General features: G+C 40.3%; 1 protein-coding gene across 4 annotated transcripts in view; it reads right to left on the bottom strand.

The window, feature by feature from the left end:
* Window positions 1-18,068: 18,068 nt before the first annotated feature.
* Window positions 18,069-25,171, bottom strand: part of SLC47A1 (solute carrier family 47 member 1) — a 31,079-nt gene continuing 23,976 nt past the window's right edge. For all 4 annotated transcript variants that reach the window (XM_016145150.2, XM_016145151.2, XM_016145152.2 and 1 more), the window contains 4 exons: window positions 24,819-24,951; window positions 20,881-20,975; window positions 20,060-20,135; window positions 18,069-19,134 (listed from right to left, as the gene is read on the bottom strand). In XM_016145150.2, coding sequence (XP_016000636.2) covers window positions 18,908-19,134; window positions 20,060-20,135; window positions 20,881-20,975; window positions 24,819-24,951 — 531 coding nt within the window. In that variant the 3' untranslated portion in view covers window positions 18,069-18,907. The remainder of the gene's footprint in view (window positions 19,135-20,059; window positions 20,136-20,880; window positions 20,976-24,818; window positions 24,952-25,171) is intronic.

Raw genomic sequence — 25,171 nt, 5'->3', positions numbered from 1 at the left:
GTCAATGCAATCAGAAGCTCTAATTGCTCAGATTCCAGAACATTAAAACTCCCAGGGAAAGCAATAATCCAGGAACATGAAGTACTGGTCACATAGACTTTGTTCAAAAACTAAGTTTGCATATGATAACAATTGCCTTTGAAATGATTTCAGTAGTACCTAGCATAACATTACATAGTTATATTCAATAATAGAATTTCATAATAAAAAACTTTTTTTTTATTTAACTAAGTAAACTGGAAAGAGCATAAAGAATAGTTTACATATGTAAGTCGATTCCTAGAGAAATTCTAATATGTATATTTTAACTTACCAGATGAAACTCAATATGGATGCCAGACAGAAGAACTGCTTGACTCACCCACACACAGAATAACAGTGACACAGGAGTGCTGAGCATGTTCAATATTCCCTGCTCCCAGAGCATTGCCCACTTGAACACTGGCTGCCACATCAAAGACAACTGGCATCTAAGAATGAACAATCACAAATCACAAGAAGTCAGAGGGCCTGAAAATTAGAATCTTAGTGCACTAGTGCACTTAGATACCCGAGACAGAGTCAGAAGTCCACGTTTCAGAACTAGTTCTATTATATTTTAGCTGCGTGACTGTACTAATTCCTCAGCCTCGCCAACACCCAATTTCTTCATTGCTGAAGAGGTATAACAGCTGCCCTGATTGCTAGCTGTATTGAAGGTATCAAAGTAGAATCTCTTAATGGTGTTGGATTTGATGGCAAAGCATGTATAGGCTAAATACATACCATGAAGACTTAATCTAGGTATGTTCTACAAGATAAGATTTAATGTATTATAAATATATAAATAACTTGTAAAAATTAAATAACCGTGTGAAAAAGCACTTAGAACAAATCTTAGCACACTGTAGTAATTCAACAAATGTTGATGAAATTTGACTCCATAACAATAAATTGTGTGTCTAACAATAAATTGTGTGTCTCATACATCTGATTACCCAGTAAATTAAAATATGTCCCTTTAGATGCCAAAACTTTATTTTAATCATTGATTATGTAAATGTGAAACATGCCTTTTTTTTTAAACACCATTATTCAATCTTCAGGGTCATCCTTTTGACACTCCCTATTGTTATCCTATAGTACACTGTCGCCCTCAGGAGCTGTTTGGGTAACATGGCTTGTATAGAAAACTGTGGTTTTAACCCTCAAGTTTGCTTTTAATAATGTATATGTAATCCTTAAATTCTTGTTCCTTCTAGAAGCAGCATCCTCCCAAGAGCCTTCTAATTTTTTACTGTTTTGAGAACTAGCCTGAGTTGATTATTTGTGTCTGTGTGTGTGTGCGCGCGTATGTGTATACAGACAGATAGATAGATACTTTGAAAAGTTAATGGACTTGACTATATAAAAATTTATAAGACTTGCATGACCAAAGTATACATAATTGGTTTCTGGTTCAAGATGAATGGCCAGCTCACGTGCTTAATTCTCTTCCCTCCCAATATACCATTAAAATATCGGTAAAGATGCTTAATGGAAAAGAAATTCATTAACACTGAGAATAAGAGAGTAGACCAGCTTCTGGAAGAGGGAAATCAGGTGCCATGATCCTGGGGTAAAACCATAAGAAACCAAAGTCTAGAATACAAACAGTGATGCGTAGTACTTGGGTAGATGTTGTGATCACCTCAGAACTAAGCCCTCTTGTTTCGTTTTGGGGATGGATGGGACATGAGAGGTAGGATGGGGCAGTGGGCAAGGAGGTCAGGTTGCCTAGGCTCACCTCACCTCACCCATAAACCCTAAAATGAAGATGTCACTTGATAGGTACCATCTCTGTACTCAGCTCCCTACTGGTCCTTCCCATTCAGCAGAGAGATCTGTTGGAGAAAATTCCCCAAATAATTGGACAGGAAAGCCATGCCATTCATTTATTTTATAAATCAAAGTATTCATTCATAAATAAGTACAAATGGACTAACAAGGATTGCCAGATCTTTGAGGAAAAACAAAGAACATATCTGCAAAAAAAGAGCAAGATAAATAAAAGACCAGCTGACCTCAGAGGAAATAAAGAAATGATTCAAGGAACAGAAGAGAATGTTGAAGGTTTGACTTAGCACCCTAAGATATTAAAAAGATAATGCAGCTTAAAACAAGAACAGTTTCCTGTGAATGGACTATAAGAGAAAAAGAAGTTATTGGAAATTAAAAATGAAACTGAAAAAAATCAATAGCAAAAAGACAAAAAAAATTTTTAATGGAAGAAAATGGTTAAGAGCAATAAGATCAATTTCAGAGGTCAACCTCCACCTAATGGGACATTTTAAGAGAATAGAAAAAAGGAGAATAGAACATTTAAAAGAGAGAATATGGGAAATGGAGAAAGAATAATATTTTTTAAATTTCTCAGAGTTGAGAAAAACAAAAGTCTTCATACTGAAAAGGTATATAATAAGTGCTAATAAACAGGAAAAGTTAAAAAGCACCCACAGAAAAGTACACCTTGTGAAATTTCAGAACTATATGGCTAGAAGAAATACATACTAAAACGTTCACAGAGAAAAATTATGTTGTTACAGAGTAACAAGAACCAGATTTTCGGATTAGACCTCACATTAGTAACTCTGAATGCCAGAAAAGAGAGTAACACCTTAAAAATTCTGTGGGACATTATTTTGAACTTAGAATTCTATACTCAGCAAAATTATTAAACAAGTCTAAGAGAAAAATAAAGACTCTTTCAAATGTACATGGGTCACGATTTACTTCACATATAATCTTAGGAAAAAGTTCTTCTACTAAATACTCCCCCCCAAAATTTAAAGGAATCTGAGAAAGTAGAAGAAACAGGATCAAAGAAACTGTAGACCTAATTCATGAAGACAATTAAAACTTTTTTTTATTTGACCACTGCGAAACATGCATGATAGAAAAAGTCTAGAAATCATTGGATACCAATTAAAACAAGGAATCAAAGAACCCTGACCTTTCAAGAACCAAATGGATTCAAACTTAAGGTCTGTTTGAACACTGGGTGATTCTAGTAGCTGGGTAAGTGTACACACTGCTCTGTCAACAAGAAATAAAGGCTTTGAAAAATAAAGAACAAAAGAAAAAGGGAAAGAAGGGTGGGGTAAGGGAGAGAGGGAGGGAGAGAAGGAAGGAAGGAAGCTGTATAAGAAAAGTCAGGGCCTAAAAATGAAGCAAACTAAGATATAACGTGATATTGACCAACTGATGAAAGCAAGAAAAAATAACTCATTTCATCTTTTATTTGTAAAAGTTTCTTTCCAGTGGGAGAGTTTTAGTGACTATTGGGATTACATTTCCTTTCCATCTGATGTAAGACCATCACTTACGTCTATAATCATATTTACGAAAGCAATGATATACTGCTGAGAGGCAGCATAACATTGAGATTAAGAATACAAACTCTAAAGGGAAGCGTGTGGGATCAAATCTTAGCCAATTACTTCCTTGAATTTGGACAAATTATCCTCTCTGAGTCTCAGTTTCTTTATCCATAAACATGTGGGAAATAATAGTAAATGCCCATGTGGCATTGTAATGAGGATTCCATAAGTTATTCTTCATAAAGTATTCAGAACAACGCCTGGGTCACAGCACCCGGGTGGTTGTTAAACAGCTCGTGGAATTTTGGAGGCAAATGAGAAGAGAGGTGGGAAAAAATATAAGGACACAATGTGCCTCATTTTACAACTAAGGAGTCAAGTTACAGTGTCTGTAAAGTTACTGAACTAAGAAATGGAAGTCTAAGTTTATTATTTAAAGTCATAAATGTAAACACTAAGAGAACTAGAAATAACCACAATAAGGTATGGAAAGTGAGCTGTAGTCCACATCCTTCCTAACAATGAGTCAAAGGTGATAAGAAATGTAGGTATAAATTTCTGGCAACAATCATCAGAACTATGAAAAAAAAAATGGTTCAAAAGTGGGACAGCTCTGGGGAAGCAGAGTAAAAGAAAAAAATAGAAAGCAAATTTATTTCTAGTTCTATAACCTTCTGAACTATGTGAACATATTGTGTGCTGCTTAGTATGAATTGCTTTAATAGAATATTTTTAAGAATACATAAAAATATAAAGGAATATAGAAAAACTAGTCAGAAATACAACTGATAGAAAACTAGCAACAATTTTCTAGTTATAAAGAGCTTGTATAAATTGATAAGAATCCCACTAGTCCCCAAACTGGTAAACAGGCAAAGGATATAAACAGGTAATTAAAAGAAAAATACCTAAACATAAAGATAGTCAACCTCATTAATTAAAAAATAAAATAAAATAATATACTTCATAAAATATATTGAGTTGGCAAAGGTTTCTTTGGAAGTACTCATTTCTTACAATACTTTATTTGGGATTAAGTTCTCAAGGATAAAAATTATATGTGTGAAGATATTCACAGAAACAATACTGGTGATAGATAAACACTGGAAACAAATGAAAGGTCCAGGTGCAGTATACTGAGGTGACTCAGTGAACAGTGCTATATTCACGTGCTTATTATATACAGGCAAATCAGATTTTAAACTATTTTTAGGAAAAGCCTATAAAAACGTGAAAAAATGCTTATGTGATGTTAAGTGAAGGAAGCAACATACAACCATGAAAAAAATAAGCAGAGCAAAAAAAAAATATGAAAAGAAGACTATCTTGAGAGTCTGTTTTTTACTGATAAATTTAACATGTTTTCCTTTAGTATGATTATACACTATTTGGATTTGTCAGCGCCGAGGTGATCAGGAAGGGGAGGTTTCGGTGGCAAGATGCCCATTTGGAAGAACGCATAAGGGGCCGACATGAGAATAAATGGCAGGCACCAATTTTATTGTGGGGAGCATGCTTCTGTTTCTGCTCTTCTTCTGGCTCCATTTCTTGGGCTCCCTTTCTGTTCCCCAGGGGACTATATGGGCTCCACATATATCATAGTATAATAGTGGCATTCAGCCACTATTGTACATGCGTGATACAATAAGCTGAATTATGTTTACATATTTTGGGCACAGGCACCCTACTACACTAATGTAACATTCTAAATCTGGGGTCCTATTCCTAGCTGTAAGTCTGGATCACAGCCAGACCTGGGACCAGCCAGGCCTGGGACCCACAGGATTTAATTCTACCACCTATTTTGTATTATTTGCAATGCTTTCTTTTTGCTTCTTTATCTTTATTTTGACTGACATTATTCTTTCAGCACTCAATATTATTTCACTGTCTTCTGGTTTTTAATGTTGTTGTTGAGGTGTGAAACCCCCAACATTGTTCTTTTCCAAGATTGTTTTGACAATTCAGGGTCTCTTGCATCTCCATGTAAATTTTAGGATGGGCTTGATAAACTGGACTACATCAAAATTTAAAACATCTATATGTCAAATGACATACCCACAGAGTGAAAAGGTAACCCACAGAATGGGAGAAAATATTTGTAAATCATATATATAATGAGGATATATGGATATCATAATATCCAGAATATATAAAGAGCTCCTACAACTCAACAACAAAAAAATTAAAACTAGGCAAAGGATTCAGACATTTCTCCAAAGAAGATATACAAATAGCCAACAAGCACATGAAAAAAATGCTCAAAATCACTAATCATGGCCACATGAGGATTTTTAAAAAGTTATCTTGTAGTCATTTGGTAAACTTTCTTAATGTGAGGGCCTCTATTAAATTCTGGGAAAATTTTAGCCTTTTATCCTACTATTTGTTCTCCATTCTTAGCTATTCTTTCCTTGGCACTCAGGGTATCTTCCTTCTCTCTTCATTTCTCTTTCACATGTTCTCTCTCTACAACTCTCTGTGACATACTTTGAGAGATTTTCTGTTTTCTACCTCTTGGTTTAGTAATTATATTTTAGGCTGTGTCTTGTCTAGTTTTTGATTCATTTATTTTAATTTTCAAAATTTATATTTTTCATTTCTAAGACTTTACTTGGTTCTTTTTTATATCTGCCTATCCTTATTTTAAAACTTCCTACCTTTGAACATTTTAAGGATGCTTATTAAAATTTTTTTTTCAGATTGTCCTATCATTTCTACCTCATCAGGTATGAAATCTTTCATGTGTTGGTTTTGTGATGTTTCTTTCCTAGCATTGGATTTCTGATTTGTTTATATCCTTGGTCATAGAACATACACATACCTATATTTTGTTAATTCTGAGACTCATTATTTTGCATTTTAATACCTTTAAAATTGGAAATCATCTTTCGATTGAGGTGTTAAAATATTACATCATAATTTATTAGCAGATTTGTTGTGGCACATAATTATATCTTATATATATTGAAATATGGTACTTAATTTCAGGAAACTTTGTCTGATTGATGCCTGCCCCCTCAAACTGTGGCTGACTGAATTCTTTACGCTTTTTTCTATGAGCTTATTTCCCAATGGGGTTGTCTTTCTGAGTAATACACATGCCCTATCCATTTTTTAAAAAATGCTGTGTCTACTTAGATTTAATGGAATATACCAATTTCTTAGCTCAGGTTTCATTCATTATGACTGTAATTCAGGTTCAAGCCCTCTCTCAGGTATGGTGACTGACCCTTTCTGCGCAAGGCTTAGATCAAGCAGCTTATTTGTACTTATGACTTCAGTCTGGGAGGCAGGTGTATAATTTTGACTTTGAAACAAAGAATCTCAAATGATTCAGAATTGTGATCTGACTAGAGGAAATGATTAAATGTTAGTTATATTTAGATGTGGAGGTTAGGCAGAGTGAAACTGAGAAGTTCTCTAAGCATTCACTTATCTATTTCTGCTTTTAAAAATGAAAAGAAAACAAATAAAAGGAGGCTGATGATAAATAAAAGTTAAGATTTAAGGGCTGCAATGTGCTCTTATCACTTTTTAAAAATTAATTTATTTTAATTAGTTTCAAGTATAAAGTACATTGGTTAGACATCTATATAGTTCATAAAACAATCCCCCTAATTGCTCCCTCCCTCCCCGACCCTCCATCTAGCCAACATACTAATGCTAACTGTATTCCCTATGCTGTGTTCCCTATCCCTGTTATCATCCATCAGTTACTAATTTGTACTTCTTTAACCCTTCACCCCATTCTTCTAGTCCCTCAACCCCCCTTCCCCTCTGTCTATTACCAAATTGTCCACTATATTTGTAAGCCTATTTTTGATTAGTTTGTCCTTTTTATTCCTTAGATTCTGCATAAGTGTTTGTCTTTCTCTGTCTGACTTAAATACCTTCTAAGTCCATCAAAGCAATATCTTTTTCCATCCCCTTCCTTTTAGTCTGTGTGTGTCTTTTAATCTGAAGTGATTAATAGGCAACATAAAAGGGTTTGTTTTCTTTTCCATTCATCCACTCTATCTTTTAGTTGGAGCACTTAATTCTTTTCCATTTGAGGTACTTATTGATAGGAATGTAGTTGTTACCATTCTTTATTCCTGTTTTTGACACGTTTTTTCTTCTTACAGAAGTCCCTCCAATATTTCCTGTAATACCGACTTGGTAGTGATAAATTCCTTTAGCTTATTTTTGTCTGGGAAGCTCTTTATCTCTCCTTCTAAATGATAGCTTTGCTGGATAAAGTATCCTTGGTTTTAGATCCTGGATCTTCATCACATCCAATATTTTGTGTCAGGCCCTTCTGTCCTTCATAGTTTCTTTTGAGAAATCAGCTGCCGGTCTTATGGGAGCTCCCTTGTAGGTAACTATCTGCTTTTCTCTTGCTGCTTTTAATATTCTTTCTTTGTATTTAACCTTTGGCATTTTAATTATGATGTGTCTTGGTGTGAGCCTCTTTGGATCCCTGGTTTTGGGGATTCTCTGAGCTTCCTGAGGTTCTATGTCCATTTCCTTCACCAGGTTAGGGAAGTTTTCCATCATTATTTCTTCAAACAGCTATTCAACATCTTGTTTTCCTTCAGGTACACCGATCAGATATTTTGACCCTTAATAGGGTCCCATATGCTCCTGACCTCTGTTATCCAGTTTGATGACATCATGGCTATGGCGGTGCTGTGTCTGTGCAATGGGATGGTAAAAGGCTTGTTGAAGCCGCCAGACCCTGAAAGACACACAGACCACCAGAACTCAGTGAGTTATAGGAAACACTCTTTATTCAGCCAGTTGGGTCTGCCAGAGATACGCAGACCCCAAATTAAGCAGCCCCAAAATGTAGAGGTACAGGGTTTTTAAGCCCTAAATCCCATTCTTCATTCTGTCTAAACACAAAGGTCTATTTTTCTTTTATTCACTACCTGTCAACTCGCAGGTCAGGTGTGTAAGCAGGGTTACAGAAGCAGAAAGCTTATTTAGAATGTTATGTTCCTATAATCAAAGGCCTACGTGCCCATAGCAATAGTCAAACAGTAATTTCCAGTAAGAGTCAATTTTTCAGCCACCACATTCCCCGCTGGCCTTAGCAGACGATCAAATCTTTGATTCTTTATACAGAATTTGCTCATAGCCTCTATTCTGTAATACTAAAAGACTTATAGAATTAACGCTTTTTCTTATATATGTAAACAAGAAATTAAGGAAACATGGGCAAAAGTTAACAAGAGGAGGAGGACGATTAAGGGTCCAGCTATAGCAGATAAAAAGAGTTGTTAGCCATGGTGAACAATTGAACATCCTATGAAACCAGTTATTTGATTTCTTTCTCTGTCTTTCTCTGGCATCTAAATTTCTCTGTACTGGTCATAAGCTTTCTCTAATTACTCTAGAGTTATTGGCATAGAAGCAACAGGTTTTACCTAGAGCCATACATAATCTATTTTGTTCTAAGAATAATAAATCTAACCCTCTTTTATTCTGAAGGACTACTTCTTCTAGTGAATTGATTTGAAATTCTAGCCTGCTGATGGTCAGTTAAGTTTAGGGGAGTTCCTACCCCAACATAGTAAGGGGGTTTTTAGTTTAGGCACAACTAGCATTCTTGTCCTATGTCTGGGGTGGTCTTATTTAAGACCTTGTGTAGCAAAGTTATTAATGTTCCTTCTCGTTCTGGTTGTGGCTGGTCTAATGCCTGGGCTCAAGAGGAAAAGAGGAAGAAACAGAGGATTATACTTATGTACGCTTGAGTCTTAGTCTTAAGGGCCAGTCTTCTTGAGCTGTCTACTCTTGTGCTGCCTTTTCATGAGAGTGATGAATCTATGATGGGATGCCATCTACTTTAACTGCATTGGGCGTTGTCAGGTAGACAGTGAAGAGTCCTTTTCATTTAAGTTCTAGTCCTTTGGAAGAGAACTTCTGGACCCACACACAGTCCCCAGGCTAAACCGGTGAGGAAGTCCGTCCCCCGGAGCAGAGTGGACAGCACGAACCCGTGACTAAATTTTTTTCTGTACACTTTGAAGGGCCTGTAAAGACTCAGCGAAATCGACTTTCCAGTGGTCCCCCAGATAAGTTCCTTTTTCACTATGCCTAGGTTCTTCTATCTTCCCCTTCTTTAGATTAACTTGGACACAAGCCGGGCATTGTGAGGCAATCTCCTCTGTGGTTCTTCTCCCTTCTGAAGCATCTTAGTTCACCCTAGGTGTGTGGTCTGGTGTAGTTGGTGGAGGAGAGTCCTTCGAAGGGCCTGTGAGAGCCCAATTTTTTCATCTGGGGTCATCTACCACTCCTGTTGGTTTCTAGTGGCTCCCTTATTTTGAAACAGAGGCAGTTCTGGGTAAGGGACAACAGTCAGTAAATGTGGTGGGGGCCCCACTGGCCTTGTGGCCGCTGCTCTTGCCTCTGCATCTGCTCATTGGTTTCCCTCAGCCTCAGGACTATTTTTTTTTATGCCCTTTACAAAGAACAATAGCCAGAGCCTTAGGCATCCATATGGCTTCAAGTAAGGCTAAGATCTCTTCCTTGTTCTTAATGTCCTTTCTAGCTGAAATTAGAATCTCTCTCTCCTTGTAGATGATTCCGTGTACATGTGCAGTGGCAAAGGCGTATCGGCTATCTGTGTATATTGTGACCACCTTATCCTTTCCCCATCTTAGTGTCTCAGTGAGGGCGATGAGTTCTGCCTTCTGAGCATAGAAGTTCTGCTCTTCTATGGGAAGAGCTTGTGACCAGATGGTGCCAATTAGAGTTATGACCCCTGCCCCAGCATACCTCCTTCCTTCCAGTATGAAGCTGCTCCCATCCGTGAACAGAACTTCATCGGCCTTAGGCAGAGGAGAGTCTTTGAGGTCTGGCCATGAGGAACACACAGCATCAGTGAAATCTATGCAGTCATGAACAGGGGTCTCGGGGTCTGAGTCTGGCAACAGATTAGCTGGGTTGATGACAGTAGCTTAGGATTTGACCATACATTTGTGGTAATCCGGTGCCTCCCTGTTGTTGAACATCTTCTGGGCTATCTCAACAAGTTGGGACAGGTTCATCTCTACAAAACCTTATAATTTTTGCAATTTACACTGGATATCAGGGGCTGCCTGAGTAGCAAAGGCTATATTAATTTCCTGCTGGTTCTCAGGGGCCTCAGGATCAATGGGGGTGTATACCCGGTACGCCTCGTTCAAGAGACGCTCCAGGGGATTCCTCAGGTCCCTCCCTGTATAACTTCAGTTACCTTAGAAAGGTTAGTTGGCTGGTGAGCAGCCATCCTAATTCTCCCAATTAGAATCTGGTGGTACCGATCTTATGCCATTCTCCCTGCCTGAGAATTGTGTCTGGGCGGGTGGAGGGAAATTCCTCCTCAATCTGTTCCTCTGCTTCCTCAACTCTCCTCCCTCCCACAGCTATCTTTTGTGTTTCAGTTGGAATGTGTCCAAGTTCTTCTGAGGTCAAGGGGGTAATTAAAAGCTGTTGGCAATTGTCCCAGGTGGGGCAGTGAGTCTGAAAGACACTTTCTAAGAGTGCCACTAATGCCTGGTGTTTCTCAGAGAAAAGTGTATTCTGTGCCTTCCAGTTGTACAGGTCTCTAGTCGAGAAAGGCACGTTAACCATAAAGGGCCTGTCAGTGTGCTGTCCCTGGGGTGGTGCTTCTCCCAAGGGGAGGATGGCCGGGGTGATGGTACCGGCTGATGCCCCACCCAGAGTGGGAGCAGGAGGCCCATAGGGGTTACCTGCTCGTGTCCGAGGAGGTGAGGCAGTGCTATTTGGCCTTTGTTGTCCTGGATTATAGGGTGGGAGAAAGTCACTGTCCTCCAGTGGAGATTGGAGGACTGAGGGACTGGGCTGTTTTAGAGATTTAGTTGCTGCATGTTTTAGGGTGCTCACAGCTAAGACTCGCACTCCTAGAGAAAGGGCACACCAGCGGAGCCAAGGAGGGGGTTCTGAACAAGGTTTAACCATTGATCAATGTAGGGAAACTGATCAGGATGCCCCAGGTCTCCCGTGACAACCTTCCAAACATTCCTCACCAAACTCTTGTCAAAAGAGCCCTCTGGAGACCAGTTTACATCAAAAGACAGCTACTCAACTTTACACAATGTTCTTAGTCTGCTAGGAGAAAATTTATACCATAGTTAGCTCCCTCTACGAAACCCTTCTTTGAAATGTCGCAGAAAACACCTCAAGGGTGTCTTCTGTGAACTCGGGCTTCCCCCATCACTTGGGCAGAAAACACAAAACAGAAAACAAAAAACACACACTCAGACAAGAAAAATCGCTGAGGTGTAGGTGGACCCAGAAAAGTCCACCACCTACAACCTAAACAGGACCAGAGACAATAAACAAAACCCAAGAGGCAGTGTCCCACAGCCTGCCCATGGTCCAGGAGATATGACTGTGTCCAGTCTCTGCACAGACCCCCAATAATTGGTCAACAGAACCAGGAAGGTACCTTTTATCCAGATACTGAGGCCTCAGAGATTCCAGATTCCTGTCAGGACCAGGAATAAAGAGCGTGTCCTAAAAGTTGCGTCCTTGATGATTGCATTAACCCCATCACGGCATTCAAGGGCCCTGGAACATCTCAGGTTGGCCACCCCTTTAAATCCGTAACAAAGACAGCAACCACTTCGGAGGCTGGTCAGGTCTTAGATGTCAGGGCCCCTCCCTGAGATCTCACTGGCACCTCCAAATGTTGTAGCCGCCAGCCCACAAAAGACACACGGACCACCGGAACTCAGTGAGTTATAGGAAACACTCTTTATTCAGCCAGCTGGGTCTGCCAGGGGTATGCAGACCCCAAATTAAGCAGCCCCGAAATGTAGAGGTACAGGGTTTTTAAGCCCAAAATCTCATTCTTCATTCTGTCTAAACACAAAGGGCCACCTTTCTTCTATTCACTACTTGTCAACTCACAGGTCAGGTGTGTAAGCGGGGTTACAGAAGCAGAAAGCTTGTTTAGAATGTTATGTTCCTATGGGTGATAGCCTATGTTCCCATGGACATAGCCATGTTCCAATGGGCATAGCCAAGCAGTAATTTTCCTGTAAGTAATAAATTTCTAGCAGTCATTTTTCAGCCATTACATTAGGAGAGAAACAGAAAAAGGGAAAGAAATCACCACAAACCACATATAAAATCTTAATTTAGTTTTCCCCACCAAGATATGTTGAAAATAGTTTTGATGAAACTAAATGAAAGAATAAAAGTCATGGGACTCTTCAGATACATAATCGTAACATTTCAAACACTCACCATGTCACAGGATGGAAACGCATAAAGGAGTGGATTAAGGAGGAAAAGACAAGTTCAGGAGATGCTTAGGTGAGAGCTGGCTCCCAAATAGTTCTCCTGAGATATGTATTTCTCTAAAGTATATAGTCAGGCCAGGCCTGTGTCAGGGATCAGGCATGGCAAAAATTAATATACATTGGCCTATCAGCAAGAGAACAGGTAGAGACGGACAATATTGTCACAGCACAGGAACCACCAAGACAGAGGTGGGCATGGGACACTGGGAGCTTGAAGGAAGGGCTGTGGGCCTTGCCCAGGGTCTTCAGGGAAAGCTTTCTGCAGATGCCCCTAAGCCATGTCTAGAAGAATAAATACGCCTCAACCTTAATCGCAGTGGGCATCCACAAGCAGGAGGCCGAGATTTCTGGATTTCATTGGCAGTTGACAGGGAGCACTGAAGGGTGTTAAGCCAGGGAGTGGCATAATTGGATTTGCGGTTTTAGACTCTGGCTGCAGAATGGAGGAGGACAGGATAGAGTCAGGGCTGGAGGAGGGGAGGCTAGTTAGAAGCTGAAGCTGCAGAGTTGGCAGGAAGGATGAAGGCTGGGCCAGGCAAGTAGTAGCAGGAAAGAGGAGAAAAGGAATGATTTTTTTTAAATGTGGGAAAAAGTTAGCAGGGCTTGCTAACTGACAGAGAGGGAAGGATGGTCACTGCAGCTTCAGACGTTCTGAGTACGAGGAGCCCCTGGCATATTCAAACCAATATATCCAAAAGGAGTTTGACACATGAGGGGACACCCAGGTCAAGGATAGAAACACACATTTGGGAGGCACCAACAAACAGAAGGAGGAGGGAGAAGAGAAAGAGAAGTACAACTATCAGAAGGGTGGTAGGAGAACCAAGGGAGAATAGCGATGGAAGTGCAGACATGGCAGACCTCCCCGGAGTGAGTGAGTAGCAGAGGCCAGGTAAGGGCGAGTGGTCTTGAGATAATGGAAAAGGAAGGGGTGATACTTTTGTCAGAGTAGGTTGAATAGAGTAGTGGGGAAATACAGGCCAGCTTACAATGGGGAGAAAAGGAACTTAAGTGATAATGTAGACTTTCTGACGAAGAGCATAGTAGATAGAGGCCAGACAGGAGGCCCTCCAAGGACACAGGTAGATGGAGATGTTTTTACAGAAAAGGAGAAACTTGGATATGTTTATCATAATATGGTGAAACTAGTTAAAGGGAAAGGACTGAAAGACAAAGAATCATTCCAAAGTACAGGCAGAAGGCTGAGCTTGAGGAGGGGAGTGATGGAGACCCAGGTGGTGGTGCCGAATGGTAGGTGAGGGGAGGACAGGGACTGACTGTTTGGCCCAGAATTGTGGAAGGCGGGTTAAGCAGGGGGCTGCACAGTGAGAGAAGAGGGAGGGTTCACAACACAGGAAGACCCCGTGAGGTCAAAGGGCAGGTAGGATGGGTGTGGGGAATTGACAGGACTCCTGAGATAAAAGATTTCAAGTGTGAAAGTAGTTTAAAACTTCTACATTGGGTCCATGCCGAGGGATAAAAATGTGTGGGGTGTGGGGCCTGAAATGGAATCGGGGTCCTGGAAGCCAGTGAGATTAAGGGAGGTGGGACCCCCACACCCACAGAGAGACACCAAGGTCTTCCATGAACACAGAAGAGGCCACCTACCAGCCACTAGATATTATCAACAGAGAAAAATACAAGACGGTATACCTGGATGAACTGCCCCAAAATGGGCACTGCAAAAGAACACTCTATTTAATAATTGGTGTTGGGAAAACTGGACAGCCACATGCAAAAGTAAGAAACTGGACCCCTATCTTACTCCATACACAAAAATTAACTCAAAATGGATTAAGGACCTGAATATAAGACCTGAAACTATAGAATTCCTAAAAGAAAACATACGCAGTAAGTTCCCTGACATTGATCTTTGCCATGCTTTTTTGAATTTGACTCCAAAAACAAAGGCAACAAAAGCAAAAATAAACAAGTGGGACTACATCAAACTAAAAAGTTCTGCACAGCATAGGAAATCATTAACAAAATGAAAAGTCAACCTCTGAAATGTAAGGAAGTATTTGCAAATATCTGATAAGGGATCAATGCCAAAATATATGAAGAACTCATGCAACTCAATAGCAACAAACAAACAAACAATCTGATTTAAAATGAACAGAGGATCTGAATAGAAGACATATAGATGGCCAACAGGTACCTGAAATAGGGCTCAACATCACTAATCATTAGAAAAATGCAAATCAAAAATGCAATGAGCCATTACCTCATACATGTTAGAATGGCTATCAGTAAAAAGGCAAGAAATACAAGTGATGGTGAGGATATGGAGAAAAGGAAACTCTTGTGTACCATTGGCGGGGATGTAAGTTGGTGCAGCCGCTATGGAAAACGGTATGGAGAATCCTCAAAAATTTCAAAATAGAACTTTCATATGATCCAGCGATTCTACTTCTGGATATTTATCTGAGGAAAATAAAAACACTAACTCAGAAAAATATATGCAACCCTGTGTTCACTGCAGTTTTATTTACAATAGCCAAGATATAAAAACAACCTAAGTGTCCACCGATAGATGCATGCATAAAGAAAATGTGGTGTGTATTCATCAAAAAAAAAAAAAAAGGAAATCTTGCTATTTGAGACAACATGGATGGACCTTGAGGGCATTATGCTTAGTGAAATGAGTCAGACAGAGAAAGGGAAATATTTTATGTTCTCACTTATATGTGGAATTTAGAAACAAACAAAACAACCAAATTCATAGATACAGAGAACAGATTAGTGGTTGCCAGAGATGGGATGAGGAGTGGGTAAAATGGGTGAAGGTGGTCAAATAGTACAAACTTCCAGTTATAAAATAAATAAAACATGGGGATGTAATGTACAGCATGGTAACTATAGTTAATACTACCATGTTGCATATCTGGAAGTTGCTAAAAGAGTATAACTTAAAAGTTCTCGCCAAAAAAAATTTTTTCTATGTCTGGTGCCAGATGTTAACTAGACTTTTTGTGGTGATCATTTCACAAAATACTCAAATACCAAATCATGTTGTATGTCTGAAATTAATATATTATATGATAATCATTCCTCAATAAAAATTAATTAAAAAAATGAAAATAACAGGCACTGAAGAGCAACAGTTTGGAAGCAGTGATAGGAAAAGTGGACTCCAATCCTGGGCTCCTATGGAGAAACTGGAGAAAGTGTCCCTTTAAGTTTCAAATAATTACCCACTGTTAACAGTCAACAAGGTGACCAGGAGTACATTGTGTGCAAAAGCCACATTGCCATATGTGGTGAAGGGGTCAAGCTTATCCTTCTTGAAGGGGACATTGTTCATAGCCTGTATATAAAGCTCCTCTTCTTTCTTGGTTCTTTCTTGATGCCCAATCTAAACTTTCAAAGGAAGCAGTAATATCCCTTAACCCAAATTAGTTTGCCCAATAACAAACCTGTAAATAAAATGTCTGATTCCACAAAGCGAGATCATCTCAACCATCAAGTCGAAACTGAAACTTCTGTGGAGACTGGGAAAGATCACCAGCCATCACCTGAAGGAGTATTTTTCACCTTTCTTTGAAAGCCTGGATGAATTGCAAGAGAGAGGCAACTTTCCACTACATCACTAACAAAAGATCTCTTGTAATTCAATCCATGCCCTAAGGGAGACACTTAAGGGCATAACTGCAAGGATGAAATAGTGTGACCTTAATGCACTGTGTAATTCAGACTAATAGCATACAATCCAGACTAAAAGTTCTTTGGTTTTGTAATAGGGAAAAAATAACGTTCTTTAATTTTACCAGTACATTTTACCTAATTGCTACAATTCCTTGCAATATGTGGTCCCCCTGTAATTAGAGCTCGGGCACTACTGGATGGTTTAAGAGCACCAACCACCTTTCTAAAGAGTTGACACGATATCCTTTCAAATCTAAAGATGAGGTAATGGTACCCCTGGGTCAAGCTCCAACGCTGTAAAGGAAGGCGTGTCAGACATAGTATAATTCAAATTCTTAGGCTTTACCACGTGCTCAGCCCAAATAAAAAGATAAACATTCTAAAACTTACCGATACAGCAATCATAACAGCATCCAGTTCGACTTTCCCCAGATGTCCACAGAATATGGAACTGACAATGCCAATAAGAAAGATCATCAACTGTGCAAGGGTCTGCAAGGGAAAAGGAGAAGCGCGAGCGACACCAGTCCTCCCCACCGCGTGCGATGCCTCTCGAGCAAGGTGAGAAAGCGCGGGACCGCACTTCCCAGACGGCGCGGTGAAGGCGGGCTGAGGACGCGGGGCCGCTTGGAGCTGTCCGCGGCGCCCTCAGGGGTCTCGGCGACTGCGGCCACGCGAGTCTCCACGAGCGAGCGCGCGGAAGGCGGCAAGGGGGGCGCCCGCAGACCGCCCCCACTAACGGCCGTCCCCGCCCAGCAGCTGGCGCCCCGGCCAACCGTCGCCGCCTCCGCCGTCAGAACCCCCGGGAAGGAGCCGGGAGGAAGCGGGGAGAGGAGGAGAGTCCTCGTGGAGGGGGAAGACGCGTGAGGGGCCTTCTGTTATGACTGAGGAAAAATAAAGCGTGCTGAAACATGGGTCATTCCATCCTTCCTTCGCGCCCCCAAATCACTTTGCTGGTACTTTAGGTGACATTACTCCTTCTGCTACAGTTTAGGGTTGTGTTGAAGAGTTTACTCCTGGGGCTGAAGGGGTGGGAGTGGGGGTGGGGGTGGGGGATGAGCTCCTTGCCAGCAGCAATTTGCAGGTGGTTGGATGAACCTCCATATCCCCAGGACTGCTACCTTCTAGGGGAAGGGCAGGCAGTGAAAATCTCTAGAAGGCTAGGGGTGTCCAGTGGGGAGGGATTGAAGAGGGGGTATGCAAGATTCCTAACAAAGAGCGGGAAGAGGGGGCCAGCCAGGAGGGCCACATTCAGTGCAAGCCTTTATCTTGTCTCTGGAAAATGACCCTCCACTTACAGACCCACAAAGAATGAAACACCGAGTATAGATGCCTTAAGATGGACTTGGCTAAAATCCATCCTTGTGTGTTTCTACTCACGGTAGCTACTTTTCTAATCTTGTCCATTATCAGTTCTTTCAGAGCAAAGGCCATGCATAGCTTATGACCCATCCTAGCACCCAGCAAATTTAATACATACTCAGGCTTAATGAGTTGATGTTGGACCTAGCCCTGGGAAGACTGAATCCAAGTGTGGTTACGACTTAATCTACTGTTGCTATTGAGACGTTGTCCTTTGACAATCCTCATCCCCTACCAGAGGAATTTAGCAATAGTTGTTTGGACTCCCACAGCTACAAAAACTTCCCAATTATTTTCTAAGATCAGGAAGAGACATTCATAAAGACATTCATAAAACCTCTTTTTGAGGCACTACCATCCAAGACCTCCTGGATATATACCATGTCTGCCACCAAAAGCCTGTGCCCTTTTAAAAGACAAGAACAGACCCAAACAAGATAAATAGGATCTGTCAGGACCTCAGCCTCCACTCTCCTAGCAGCCTCTTTTCATTTATGCTGCCTTTCAACTTTATAAGCCCTTGCTTCTATCAAAATAGGCAAGGTCCTAACTTCTTCCTCTGGTTAGCTCTTTCAGCCCTTTATTTCTCTCTGTGGGATGCCCACCACTATAGGAAAATGAAGTGCTGTTTCCTAGTTGGGCCTTCACCTTCAGCTTCATCCCTCTTAGCTTCTGCCAATCCATTTCAGTTCGAACAGATATTATGACAAGTCCTTAATAAGAAGCACGCCATTGGACTCCCTTCTTCTGAATAAAGTCTCTCCCCTTTTTGTTTCTTAAGCATCTCCAGTGCCAGCGAGAGCCTGAGATCTGACCCCAAATGAATGTTAACAAATGCTATTTCCATTGAATAATCTATGGCACAAGAAAAGATATGTTGTAATATATATTTTAAACAATTCAGACCACAACAACCCTGAAGCAGTCAGTAAGTAACATGTTTGTGTCTAAAGAAATAGTAAGCAGATTATCAAAGCCATAGATGAATGCAATCAGTATACAGTGGTCCTTGGTTGACACGGTGGTGGATAAATTATTATTCTAATGTAATATTTCAGACATCATCTTGACTAGAATATAGTTTTTACCTTAGTTCCTTTTCTTCATTAGAAAATATATCTTTGAACTCTCAATTCTTAAAATCCATGGGCATAGTTGAATGACCTTAACTGAAAAATTCCCACCTTTGGGCCTATGAATTTGTTGTGTGTGAGCTCAAAAGTATCACTTGATCTGACTCTCTCTCTCTCTCTCTCTCTCACCACATCACTGAATTCTGACCCATACTCTTACTAAAATCCCCACTAGCAAGACTGAAATGACCCCTAGGAGCAGGAGCCCTCGCCGCAGTATCAACTGCCTCCCAGTCAACTTTGTCATGTCCCTTGGATGGACTTGAAGATGTTCTTCTTGGTGCATCTGCTGATCCAACTGGGTCTCGTCTTTTTTTTCAACATCTCTCATTAAAGTTTCTCCATGGTTTTCTGGGCCCACTAGGGGGAAAAGGAACTTAGTTAAAAACTTAAAAGGATTTTTTTCCATTGGTATAAAAGATGTGTAAAAGGTGATGTGTATCTGTGTTACTAGCTGGGAGAAAGTTTATTCAGGAAGCAGTTGCTACACTGGATAAATAAAAGAAATTCTACCATAGAATGCCTCTCCATTCACTCACAAACACTGACTGGATCCCACTGTTGTAAGCTTGGGTCCTCCAGGGAGCTCTGCCTCACTGCAAGAACTTGAGAAATGCAGTGGCTGTCTAAGTTAAAATTCATAGGGGAAATTTTCGAGGGCCAACATCCAAATAATGATTTTGGAAAGAGAACAAGGTCAACAGAGGAGAAAAATAACCTAAGAAATAATTCAAGGCCATTCACAGAACTGAAGAGAGATGGAATCTTCATGCCAGAAGGCCTACCAAAAAATTAGCAGGATAGTGACTCAGACCTAGATGTAGTCTCACGACACTTCAGAATAGTAAGAATAAGGAAAATAACCTAAAAGCTCCCCCAAACAATAATCTGTTTAAAGCCCAAGTGTGTTTGCCTGATGAACAGGTGAACCCCATTGAAACAAATATACAAATGTTAGTTTCCAAGTTCAGGTCAAAGCGCAGGGTTACCACACATTAGAAGTATCTGTAGAATGCTTGCATGAGCATCATAAATTAGCAAAGAAATTGGCTACCTGCAGCCTTTAATCATAAATAGCAATATCTTAATGTCTGGAATTAGAGCAAACAAACTTCAAGTCTGTTACCTCAAATTAGGTGTTTCTTGACTTTATTGTTTGTTTTTGAAACATTTTGCCCTATTTAAGTGGGAGCTCACAGCAGCAAATCTAGTTGTGTGCCACGAATGGCCCCTACAGGACCATCTAGATAGGCCTGTTCCAAGAGTGGAGGTAGTTATATCATACCTGGGTAAATTAAGTCCTGAGAGAGAGAAGTCCCATCCTGGGCCATATTTAATTTCACATTGGCATGTACCTGAGCCTAGAAGATGAAATGCAAAGTAACTCCACAAAGCTTTACCATAGTGTTGTTAAAACATTTGACTTGACTACTAAGTTTAGGAAGAGACAAGCCATTGTCTTTAATTGACATGTAACACTGGAGCTTCTCTAGTTGACAAGTAGAGATTCGTTCCTCATAATAATTGATGTGGGGTCATGGGTGGGGGAAGATTGGACGGAAAAGCACGAGATGAGGGGGAAGATGAGAACCAAGATCATTTGTAGTTATTCCTTTTGGTCCCTTCATCTCTTTAATCTACCACCTATTTTTCAGACCCCACATTGACCCTAGAAAAATGGAGAGAAAAGTGCATACAAATATTTTAACAGAATATTTGGGGTGTATAAAAACAATATCCATATAAATCTGACGGCATCCCACCTTTCTCTTCAGTTCCAAATCTTGCCCTGAAATTGGCTTTTCAGGCACAAAGACAGTAGCCTATCATGAGATACAAGGAAGAAAGGAACCCCCTATTTTTCTATTCAATGAATAAACAAAGGGGAATGGATGAGGCAAGGGTCATCTGGCTCTTCACATCTGAATTAAATGCAGTTAAAAGAAAACAACAACAACAAAAGTAGCATTCATGATAAAAAGAAAACAGAACCTTCCAAAATGGGGGGTGAGAGATGGGAGGAAGTATGAGGAGAGAGAGAGAAAGCTAATTCTGTTTGTTTTCTAGGAGAGCAAATTTTTCAGGGACAGCGATGAGCATACTTACCTGTTGACAGGCTTTTTCCCAGTTTAGCCTAGCAATAAAGCCTAGAAAACACACAGCTTGACAGATCGTACAGATAATGATCCCCGACCACAGACCTGTAAGTGGAAACATTTAATAGAGGTTAACTTTGTGGAAAACCAGCCACCATTGGAGAGTATGTTTCTCATATCCCACTTCTGAAAAACTGCTTTTATGGCTGAGATGGAGCCAGAGACTTCTATCCTGCTCCTTTGGTTTCCAGAAGTTTCGGGGAGTCCCAATGCTCCTTGGGGCTACTTCTTGGGGTTTTGGATTTCAGAACAAATGTTCGGAATCATAATGCTTGGCTATTAAAAAAGTGACAGTTATAAGAAAATAAAATTTCTAGAACAAACAACTTCCTATTGCTAATAGTACTATCAAACTACTGTATCTTGTTTTCTTCAAAAAAGGAGAATAACGTTTTAAATATGCAAAAGTTACCAGTCATCTAAAGTGCTAAAGCTTGCTGGGAGCTACTTGCAGGATCTTACTTGCTTCAAGTGCAAACTTTGGGGAAAACCAGGGCAGGTGTGTCGCAGAGAGATGATTACACAAAAGGAGAGGGTGAGTGGAAATGGGGGATGGGAAAAGCCTTGTAGAGCTCAAAGCACCATATAAACTGTACCTAATAAACCCGCACAAAAACAGAGGAAGACCCCAAGGGATGAAGATTATTTTTTTGTTGTTAACTGATGACAGAATCAGAAACTCTAACAATAGCTGTGAGAGAATGAAGATACAAATTGACAAAAGTCAAACCATCTACAAAAATAGAACTTTGACTCAGAACCTAAAGCAACCAGTCCAGAAAACCAACCTGTCCAGAAAACCAACCCCTACCTATAATCGGCATCCCAGGAAGCCAGCCAGCTGTACTTTAGCCTTGCCGGAGGCCAGATTGCAATCTAGGAAGCTAAATAATAATTTCTGCAACAATTGGCCCAAAATAGTCAGGACTTGGTCAAGAACTGATAGCTTACCTAATTTTTTGTCCCTGCTTTCAATTTAGGACCAGACAGAGAAAAACAAACATGCACCCCCTAACCAATCTCACAATGCCCTACATCGAGTCAGCAGGCCTCTAGCTTCCCCAGGCCAACAACCGATCAGTGCACACCTGAGCCTTCCCTTTGTTCCACTGTAAAGTTCTCCCACAACTTTGCCTGCCTTTGTCTGCCAAACTGCAAGTGACAGTGGCTGACTCCCTTGTCAGAGCAAGCTCTGAATAAATGGCCTTGGCTTGTACCATTTGGTTGATCTTTGTTTATTTATTGATCTGGATAATGGTAAGGTAGCTAGGCTGGGCTAATGGTTTATAGGCTGAGGTCGCCAGAGACAGTGCAAAGTTTACAACTGTGCTCCTTGATACCAATCACCCTTACATTACATTTTCCAGGTGTGATCTGCCTAATATTTAGAATAAAGTTGGTGACTACCTGACATTCTTTTAATGGACTAGTCAAAGCACATATACATATACATACACACAAATATGTATGTATATATTTGTACAAAGTATGTACATATATCTATACACATACACATACATATATATGCTTTCTCTTTCAAATCCAGTGTTCCTAATCCATAGAAACTACAAGCTCACCCTATCTTAAACAGAGTATAACCAGCTATTTCCAGCTGTAATTTGAAATTTATAAATTAGATTTCCAGGAATTTCACTATACGCTATTTAAAAGATTCCTGTTTGACTCAACCTAAGAAGCCTAAAACAGGATGGTTATCAGAATCTCCTGGGCAGAGCCCAGGAATTTGTGTATGTGAAAAGCCTCCTGGGGAATTATGATGACCATGGTTTGCTGGAGTTGCCCATGAGAACCTGTGGCATTCTGATGCTCCTCTTGGCATTTGCAACCCTACCAGAGGTGACACAATATTCAAAAACAGTTGATACTATGCTTTTTCTAAGTGGTAGGTGGCAGAGATTGACTGCAGTCTTCTCACAGAGCCCTCACCAACCCAGAGTCCCCAACATTTGTTTAATTAAGATGTAAATGACACATAGCATTATATTCATTTCAGACATACAACATCATAATTCAACATTTCTACATACAATTGACCCTCAAATGTGGGGGTTAAAGGTATAGACCCCTGTGCAGTTGAAAGTCTGCATATAATTTTTGACTGCCCCTAAATTTAACCACAGTTGGCCCTATGCATCCCTGGAAAACAGTACTTGCTATCTGCAGTTGGAAAATTACTGTAGGGAATACAAAAAGACTGTTTTTGATCCATGATTAGTTGAATCCATGGATGTGAAATCTGTAGATATAAAGGACTGGCTACATTTATTGAACAAAATCCACATATAAGTGAACCTGCACCGTTCAAATTTGTGTTCAAGAGTCAACCATACTGTGAAATGATCATCACAGTAAGTCTAATTAAGATCCATCACCACACTAAGTTACAGTTGTTTTTTTTTTATGGTGATAATTTTTAAGATCTACTCTCTTAGTTTCTTTCAAGTATACAACATATTATTTTTAGCTATAGTCACCATGCTATACATTACATCCCAATAACTTATTTATTTTATAAATGGAAGTTTGCAACACAGCATTACTTTTAAGTGATTCTTAACCCCCTATACTTTGCACATAGTTGGTATGGTTTATTAATGATTTAGTGGGCCTAGTACTGCACTTGGGACACAGATGCATCTATATTTTTTAATGGATTCCTCTAGTATTTCCCTTAACTATGCCATTGTCAAATCTAAAATATGATTAATGCCAGAAACTCAGCTAAATAATTTTCTGCACCATAACGCAGTGAACTTTGGATTGGCAACTCCATTCTTTGAAAATCTCATGTATTTTTCATTAAAATATTATTGAACTTGAGAAAAATGTGCAACATAATGGGACATGCTGGTCTAGAAGTTTACTCTAGATATCAGATAACTTCTCATCACTTCTGAGCCTGCCAAGTACTGATGGATGAAAACAAACCATGCTTAAGTCAGTCACTTCTTCATCCAAAGACAATGTGTCAAATTTTAATAGTCATTTATTAACTGCCAATGTATTCCAAACTATTATTTTAGAAATCAAAGCTGGGCAGTCATATCTTTCTCTACTTAAAAAAATATATATACCTCTGGTAATTTCAGATATATATTAAGTTCTTATCTCCAAATGTAGTAAGGTAAGAGGTCCCTTCCACCCCTGTCTTTCTTCTGGGCTATTCACACGCATCACACCGTGGCCTTGTGGGGAGATCCACAAGACACACGGCTTAAAAAATTGTCCCAGGCAGTAGGTTAGGGTTGCAGAATGGCAAAGAAAGTGACACTGAGAGCACGGCTCCAGGGTCATTCCCTATGCATTGCCCTCCGTGAATCCTGCCAACTGTGTGGGCTAAGGCACTACTCTAGGATGTATGCAGCCACCATAGATGCTCTTGCAAGTTCTACAAGAATCACACCAATGTCATCCCACAGCTTCTCCTACCTCAACTCCAAACTCTCCAGTATGGCCAGTTTATGATGACCTCAGTTAGTCCTGCAGACTCACTCTCAGGGTCTTACCATACAAGGTTATCACCAAAAGACAGAACAGGGGCCACAGAGGTACATTTCTGAATGCTTCTTCAGTAGTCCTTGCTGTCACAAACTTTGAAGAAGTGAGCATTCAATGACAGGACAAGGAGAGAAATAGAAATGTCATGTTGCTCTGCTTAAGTATATCAGTGTGGAAGGTGGCCCACCTGGACAAGAAGGGCATGAACATGCAGCCCTGGGCCCCTGGCTATATCCTGCCCCCTCCCTGCTCTCTGAATGTGGGAAAGCTCCAAAGTTCCAGAGCTCTATAAAAAAGCCTATGTGCTCTGATAGTCATTTCTGGGGCACGTGAGTAGCTCAGCTCTGCCTGCCCGTAGTTAAAGCTTACCAATCACTCCCAGTCTGGTTGCAAACATCAGCGAAATCCCGATCGGGAGACCAATCACATAGTACCCAATGGCATTAAAGATGGCTCCAACTTTCTGATTTCCACTTCCCCTCAGAATGCCACCACTTGTACACTGTAGGCAAATGATATTTACCAGCGTGAATGGTGCTGATGTTTTTGAAAGACACCCAATCCCTGAGCTGCCCCATTCCATGGAACTCTGACTTCAAATCTGTGATCATATGCCAGTGTTCTTGTAAAGCAAATATAAAAATATTCAGTATTACCTACCTACTCACCCACCTCCCCCCACCCAACTGCCCCTCTTCTCTTTTTAAATTTACCATAATCAG

Source organism: Rousettus aegyptiacus, unplaced genomic scaffold, assembly GCF_014176215.1.
Source record: "Rousettus aegyptiacus isolate mRouAeg1 unplaced genomic scaffold, mRouAeg1.p scaffold_m13_p_6, whole genome shotgun sequence".
NCBI classification, from domain to species: domain Eukaryota; kingdom Metazoa; phylum Chordata; class Mammalia; order Chiroptera; family Pteropodidae; genus Rousettus; species Rousettus aegyptiacus.
Note: the sequence above shows the minus strand (reverse complement) of the source record. Positions and strands in the feature narration are given on the sequence as shown.